Here is an 8,554-nt window from a genome sequence, read left to right as displayed (position 1 = left end):
GTTGTCATGGCGACTTTCTCACAATAAGCACAAGGATACCAGAAAAGGACCTGACGTAGCTATGACCCCGTTTACACCTGGTATTAATATCGCTCTCAGGTGATTTGACCAGAAGTGGTTGAACAGGGTGCAAAATGTTTCCTAACACCAAAACCAACTAAAGAGATAGCCAGAAGTGCAGAAGAAAGGAAAGGAAAGGAAAGGAATGGAAAGGAAAGGAAATCAAAGGAAAGTAAAGGAAATCAAAGGAATGGAAAGGAAAGGAAAGGAAAGGAAAGGAAAGGAAAGGAAAGGAAAGGAAAGGACAGGACAGGACAGGACAGGAAAGGACAGGACAGGACAGGACAGGACATGTGGAATGTTATGCAAAATCAACACACAGTAAGAGTTTACTGGTGATCATGAGTGATGTATATAGTCATGAAACCTGAGACCCTTCACTCAAAATCTCATCCAAGTGGTCAAAAGAGATTTAAGAACTGAGAGACTACCAGGTGTAAATATGTGTCTCGTCTAGCTAGTTGAGATCAGATCACAGACAGATCTTAATTCAGAGTGCAAATCAAAGACAACGCTTAAATAGCAATATAATTTACTCTCTTGTAATTAAAAAGATGTTAATCATAGACTAAAAGAAATATAGATGTAAAAACAAGATCCTACAATTAAACGTAAGATAAAATCAGTAATACATGTACTAATAAACCAAATTTTCTTGAGTTTTAAAGATTGATTGAGAAAGAACTTCCTTCCAAATGTAGGCTAAATCAGTTTTACACAGAACAAATTCCTCACATAGGATTTTTCAAACAACAGACATTCATCCGCCTGGAAAACTATTCCTACCTCAAAAAGGTTTATTTAGTCAGACTCAAACATAGACCGTTTTTTTAGTCTATTTAAACTATAGCTGAAACTATAAAAAGGTTTTAATGAATAATTTATGTAAGTGCATTAACTGTAAAGTTCCATTTCTGTTTTAAAACCATTCGAAATACTGCCTCGCTTTATTTGCATGACTCTAACAGAAACTGAATACACTAATAATAATCAACATGTGTGTCTGAAAGCATCTCACATCCTGAGTACCACTAGGGCTGGGAAAAATGGCCAAAAATGTTATCACGTTTTTTTTCTATATCATTTGATATAAATATTCATCATGCTATTGATTTCATACCAATAATGGGAAAGGAAATGCATTCCACACTTGTTAGACCTCGATAATAAAAGTATATATATATATGTTGTTGGGTTGGGTGCTGTGTTTTATGATTTAATATACAGTATATATTCATCATCAAACTGGTGCCTAATGAAATTAATTCATAAAGCTTAAACAGTTTCAATCAAATCAAATTATAATTGCATTTACAACAAAACATTTTGTTTTGTCAAATAAGGTGTTACACAACAAAACGTGCATACTGTACAAACTTTTATATTGTAACTATTGTTTGTAGTTATGAACTGTGAGTTTGTGTTGTATTTAACAATTTAATGATAGCTTTACTTCACATACTGTATCTAGATGTAGGCTAAATAGAGCGAATTACTCAAATGTTTATTAACAATGTTGTGGATTTATTTTTGTCAATAGATATTTTATAGAATTATGACCCAGCTCTAAGTACCACCCAAACACTGTTGCAGTGGTGAGATTTAGGTGAATATTCATTGAGAAATTATATTTCATTGTTGCCTCAAATCGTGTTTTTACTAGTTGACTAATTTGTGCACGGGTACTCCACTAGTTAATTACTCGCGTACATCCAAGGATTTAATTTAGGTCTGCAAGTGATCAAATTTCAGCCATTAATCACAAATGCTTGTAATACTCATCATGCACATACATCAAACAAACACTTGTCTGTTTACCTGATAAACGGTGATTCTCATTGACTACAAACACAAGACAATGGCCAACAAACATTAGCACTCACCAGGGTCATTATGAGAATGGGGCACAACAAAGACTTGGAGTGGCTCATTGTCCCATTCATTGTCCTGATAAGAGATATCAAAGCCTTGTTTCCATACTCCACCATCAGGGTTATCAAAGCTGAGTAAATCATAAACATCCAGCATCTGGAAGAAACGAGGAAAGAACATCATTTTACTGGACTATAACAGACATACTTCCATTCAATTCCTATTTTGCTGACTAAGTGCAGAAGTCAGTTCATAATACTACTACATGTGTACATCAATATCTATTGGTTATGAAAGTGAAAATCATTTTGTGGAGTTACTTAAAGGCTGGGCAGGAGGAAGTCTTGATGAAAATTCAATTAGTTTAATGATAACGAGCATCCTCATGGATTCTCTGTGATAAAACTCATTCAAGCATCCTTGTGCAAAACTCTTCATTTGGACAGTCAATAGCAAATACTTAAACTAGTAACAAAACAGTAGCTGATTCAGAAGCGCCGGATTGTCATAGCAAAGTCAGAATTACCTCCTCTCCTAGGTTCACGAAACGGTCATCTATAAAATGCATTGCTGTTCTGTTGTAAGTGATCTTAAAGATTCCTAAATGCATCTACTCTCAGAAGGCCAAATAAAGTGCTTTTGCTTTCGCCTAGAAACACACAGCGTCTCCCTGACGGGGCTGCTTCAACACTAACTGCGGTTACTGAAACCACGCCTTCTTTCTTTGTGTGCACATTTGGGGCGGCATTATACAAATATTTCCACATAGTGAGGTAGATATGTGGGGCGTGTTAGAACGAGCCGTTTTAGGGGGGCGTGGCAGAGTCTTAACTTTGATAAAGAATATCTCTTTGGTTTTGAGACTTTAGTCTTTGCAACTTCAGGGATCTTATCTATGCACAATCAGCTTGTAACACTCCAAAGAGAAAGGAAAACTTGAAATCGCATCATATGACCCCTTTAAAAACATGAATAAAGCTAATCAACTTTAATAAATCAAGCACGTCCCATTTTGCAAAAGTCACGTTACATGATTTAACTGATTTGCACATGAAATTGGGCTTTTATGCTGGAGCGAAACCACACCGCTGGAAGGAAGGCGGAATGGGGCGGAATAATCGTTTTATCTTGATTAATGTATTTTCATAATCGTTGGAGGCCGAAATCAAAATCAAAACTGTATTTCGATTAATTGCACAGCCCTTTTGGCCTATGCAAATGTTATATACACACTGTTATTTAAAACTTATTTCCAGCTATTGATGCTAAAAAAAAATTTTTTTTTTTAAAAACCTTCTATATTTTTTATAAATTGTTGTAACGTTTTTGTAAAGAAAACTTTTAGAAATATATAAATATAAACTATTTATACTACCATAGCCAAAAGTATGGGGTCTGTATAATTTAAGTCACTAATGCTCATCAAAGCTGCATTCATTTGATTAAAAAAAATACAGTAAAAACAGTAATATTGTGAAATATCATTGCAATTAGGGTTATTTTAATATATTTAAAAATGTATTCAGCATTTGAATTACAGTCTAATAATATATATTGTGTATATATCTATTATTTGTATATTAATATATATTTTTATTATTATTGATTGTATATATTTTATTTTATTATTATTGATTGTATTTAAATGACATTATTTGTAAAATATTAAACGCACACACACACAAATATATATATACAGGGGCAGATTAAGGTGGTCAGGGGCCCCAAGGCAGCTCTTTGTGTGAGGCCCCCTTAATCATTATGCTATACTGGAGAAATGTATTTAGTGCCATACATTGTCCACAAGCAAATAGTAAGGTGAACTGGCATACACACATATACATTGAGACAGCCAATCCAACAGTGTTTCCTCTACATTCCCAGTGTCCCCACAGGATTTTGTGAGACAGGTGGGTGCACATTGGCTCCTCTAGGGGGTTCTGGGGGTATGCCCCCCTGTAAGAAAATTTTGTTCATTTTAAATGCATAAATCTGGTGCATTTTTGAGAGCAGAATCAAGTGACTAGATCAATGAAGAAATATGTCCACTTGTAAACAATTTTCTGCTCTAGTAGCAATTTATTTACTGGTTGCATTGATGTGAATGTGATGGTAGGGCACAATTTTCACTATATAAATTCTTATAAAAGCTACAAATGCTATTCTGCCAAGAGCAGGGAGTGATTTTCTCCTCGTCTTTTGTTGTTTGATTATCATTAATACCGACACTTAAACTCAAGAGACGAGACGAGATGAGACACGAGATTGGGTTCATGAGAATTAAAAGAGGCGAGATTTTTACACTTTTTAAAAAAATTCTCAATGACCAAATACATGACTAGAAAAATAATCTGCAGGTACATTTTGAATTGTTTTAACTAATCATCTTGTAATAAATGTCATGTCAGTTCTACTTTCTGAGTATGAATTATCATATGCAGTAAAAGACAACAACACTCAAGCACTGTAAAAGGTTTTGCCACAAACTTAAACTTGCTTCTCTCCTGTATGATTTCATGTGAGTCTCTTCAGACCTTACTGTAGGCTACATGAATTATGAGCTTCTAGAACGTTTGACCACTTAACTGAACTCCTTTTCACAAATTGAACATAGAAATAAAAACAGTATGAACAAAAAATAAACAACACAGTTTTTTCTTAGTCATGTTAAGTGCAAACAATAAGTGCAGCCATCATCAAAGTAGGCTACTCTCTCAATATTTCAAGTGCAAATAGAGACCAACATTTTTCAAAGCATGCTACAGAGCTATAGACAACTACACAACCTATGATAGCCTACATACTAATAACAGCCTAGATATGTTATGTAGCCTAATTTGCGCGCATCAGGGAGTCAGTTTCAGTTTTTTTAATTTTGTCAGACGCTCTGCAACGAATCCTTGTTTAATGTTTCTTAAGGACCAATCGAGGGTCTTTTTTTTCGTGCTGAAGTAAATTTAAATTAATAAAAAATAGTGCGAGGCCCCTGTACACGTGGGCCCCTAGCAGTGTTGTCAACTTAGCCATTTTGTTGCTAGATTTAGCAACTTTTCAGACTACCCTAGCAACTTTTTTTTCAAAAAACACCTAGCAACAAATGTAGCTATTTTTTAAAAAGTTTTTGTCAACTTTTAGCAACATTTGTAAAGTGACTCAAATGATAAAAAGGCACATATTTTCATCTCAATTACACAAAAAGAGGAAACCATTGAACAGCTAGCCAGCCAAGCAGCACATCAACCTGGAGAGAGCTGGAGAAAGATGCCTAACAGCACAAACATCAAATGTGCATTAAGTTGCTAGTTCCAATTGGTCAATAATAAATGCACATTTATGATACAGCATGTTATTAGCTTGTATATATAAGTGTTGTTCAGTTAGGTAAACTGTAAGAAAAAATATGTGGAAAAACTGAAAAGGTACTAGTCATTTTCTGCCAGGATGTTATCCATTAAGTTGTAACCCTGTAACCTTAAAACACAAAATGCAATGTGGAATACAGATTGTTCCTTCATATTAACAGTACATTGAGTCCTAGTTTTACAGTCTTTTGTGTAGCACACTAACTAACTACCAGTACACTGCTTAAAACTATAATTGTTCAGAATGTGCCGTTTTACTAGTTAATAAGAAAATACATCAAATGTGTAACTGTACAATAATTTAATGTTGTAAAAAATCAGATCATAAAGATGTTACTTATGTTACTTTTACAAATTAAAATATTTTATGTTTATAATATTTTTATGAACAAATAACATTTTTTAAAAACCGTGTTGTGTATTGTGTCATGGTTATGCAATGAAGTCATCACGCAATGACATCACAATGTCATTTAGCAACTTTTAGCAACAAATCGATCTGCCTTTAGCAACTTCCCCTGAAAATTAGTTGGCAACACTGGCCCCTAGGCTGCAGTCTAGACAAGCCTGTGTGTAAATCCGCACCCGTATATATATAATTTTATATCAAATACTGACAGGGCAGGTACTATAGAAATCTGCATCACTGGGCAAGCAAAATAAATATTATTATTGAGCCCTGACAATCAATTGGTCCACCTAATCTTAACTTAATCTTTTTTTTTTTTTGTACCTGTACTCCATCCGCTGTCTTGGAGTAGGTCCGTGCTGCAAACTGGCAGTCCTCTGAGTGGATGGGGAGCAGTGCAGGAGCAGGGGGCAGCAATTCCAAGTCCCCCTGACTCATGTTCCCTTCAGGAAACATTTTCCCATCTTTCACAGTTTCCCTCAGGTTAATTACGGAGTCCCTGATGTTGCCAATGATCTCATTGTTCTCTGCAAGTAGTCTTTCTAAGTGGTCTATTTTGTCCTGCAGAATACCAAGCTGACCCTGTAGAATACAGAAAAACAGAGAAACACTTAACACTGGTCAAACTCACATACTCCTTCAGCACAAAATTCAGACAATGACATAAATGAATGCATTACTGCATAACTAAGCGAAACTGAATATAGCACATCTCAGACTTTGGTTACAAGACTTATGGATTTAGAAAATATATTTTAACATCCAAAGTAATTTAATGCAGCATCTGGCCGGCAACTTTTCCAGATCAGGCACAAGCACGGTGTCTATGAAAATGGTAGAGACTAAAATGTACAACATTAATTTCGAATTCTCCCACTATGGCTCTCAAATGTCATTCAAAAGAGGTGTTTGAATATTTGTCACGCCAGATTATAGCACATCAATGTCAAAGCACATCAGTGCTAAACCTTGTAAAACTCTCAGGAGATTCATTGCTGCTGCCAGAGTATTAAGCTTAGGTTTAGTCTACTGGATTTCAAATAAACAGTGTATGTAAGACACATGTGAATCCTGTAGGACTTGTTACTGAATTTAGGGTAAGCCTAAATTCACTAAACATCACTGTTTTTATGGGCTGTCAATCTTAACGCTCTGTACACATCAGAAATGTGACAGTTTTCCAATATAACAGGTTTCTGTTTCTGAAAAAAATTCAGAATTCAGACCTGACTCCCTTTCGATTCATGAGCTCATCTGAACTGGCCACACCATCAGGAAGCTTTACTGGAAAACAAATCACTTACAGTAGCCTACATTTGAGTAATGACAGTGTATTTGAATCTGTTTTTAATCGCACATTTTAACAGTATTAAGTGGAAACCGTGAGGGAAAATAGCAAGAATTATGTATGTCTCAAAGTTGAGATGCGTCAAAGCTGTTTGCGCATTTTCAGCTCTGCTTCTACTGACTCTCCAGTGTGTCACAGCAAAACAAATGATATTTTATTAGCTTACAGTCTGAATAGAATGAGATGGAATAAAAAGACTATGAAATGTTGCCAAAACGTCTCTGTTGAGCTGACCTCGCAAGCTGCATGCAAAAGCAAACGTACAGCGCGAACAATGTAGTCTGATTCACGAGCAAATGACTCTTATGAGTCGATTCAATTAATGAATCGTAAAAAATACAATCGTATGATTTCGGTTTAAATCAGTCTGACATCACGAATACTCAACAAAACGTTTTTCTTTCAGTCATATCAGACTCGAATTTAACAACTGTGTTGGCTACTTAAGGTGCATGAAATATCGTTGTTCTTAAGGTATTGCTGAGGATACATTTTTGCGCCTTTTGTAATGATACCTTAACCTCAACCATAAAAATACAATATTCATTGGACCATTCATTGGAATCTGAATGCAAAGACAGAATTCAGTGGGAATCACACTGTGCTGTCTTTGTAGGCAGTTCGCTGGGATTTTGAAACACAACCTATGAACGCTGGGGACTGCTGGTCAATGACCTTTGAGATCAGTTCACTGTCCGAAGCTTAACACAATCTTTCTTTTAATTCGCTTTCTTAATTGCTTAGAACAGTATCACAATAAGTTATTCAATAAAAACACACGATAAAGTATTTAAGAAACAGGAAATGTCTTAGCCTACTGTTCACAGCCATCTTTGTGTCAGTGTATTATTGTAACAGCATAATGTCACTTGGAAGGAAGCAAACTATCAATTCAAACTACTGTCTTTTATCAACCACATCAGCATCGAGTTAATATTACCCTGTAAGTTCACGGACCAGCAGTCTGAACACAGAAAACACACATCTGCTGACAACACTCTTCATATAACACAATTTATTGATAAGCGTAAGACAGCTACTTACATTTTGAATTCTCTCTCCATTTGGATTTTTGCTATGATCTATGTGATCCAACATCAGGTACAAGGAAAATACCACAACACAGAATATGGCACTGCCAAAAACTGTGAACTGTCTGCTGAGCTTCATTTCTCAGATGAGTCCTTTACATTCACACGAAAGGCAAACTTTTAAAAGCGTGCGGCTCGCGAGCGGTGGTCCCGTAGGTGACAGAAGGCAGTAGTGAAAAAGAAAGGTGTTTTCGCCATGAAGAGTTGTGCGGAAGGGGACACCTTCTTTAGCTGACGGCGGGGAAATGTCGCGCTGTGTACCCACGGACTGAAATCCACTGCGATCTGTCTTCAAAGTTTTGACGATGCGGTAGAGTTTGTGTGATTCAGCAAATTGTGATGGTCAAACAGGCAAATGAAAAGCGCCAACCCTGCCCCCTTCCTGCGCTTACTGGGCTACAGACAGAGAAAA

At 36.0% G+C, this 8,554-nt stretch overlaps 1 protein-coding gene across 1 annotated transcript in view; it reads right to left on the bottom strand.

The window, feature by feature from the left end:
* Positions 1-8,554, bottom strand: part of man2a1 (mannosidase, alpha, class 2A, member 1) — a 74,577-nt gene extending 66,023 nt beyond the window's left edge. Inside the window, exons 1-3 of the mRNA XM_016249043.1 lie at positions 8,096-8,554; positions 6,028-6,285; positions 1,944-2,088 (exon numbers count right to left, since the gene is read on the bottom strand). Coding sequence (XP_016104529.1) covers positions 1,944-2,088; positions 6,028-6,285; positions 8,096-8,221 — 529 coding nt within the window. The 5' untranslated portion in view covers positions 8,222-8,554. The remainder of the gene's footprint in view (positions 1-1,943; positions 2,089-6,027; positions 6,286-8,095) is intronic.

The sequence above is a fragment of the Sinocyclocheilus grahami genome, unplaced genomic scaffold (assembly GCF_001515645.1).
Source record: "Sinocyclocheilus grahami isolate Dianchi unplaced genomic scaffold, SAMN03320097.WGS_v1.1 scaffold904.1, whole genome shotgun sequence".
Taxonomy (NCBI): domain Eukaryota; kingdom Metazoa; phylum Chordata; class Actinopteri; order Cypriniformes; family Cyprinidae; genus Sinocyclocheilus; species Sinocyclocheilus grahami.
This window is presented reverse-complemented; position numbering and strand designations above follow the sequence as displayed.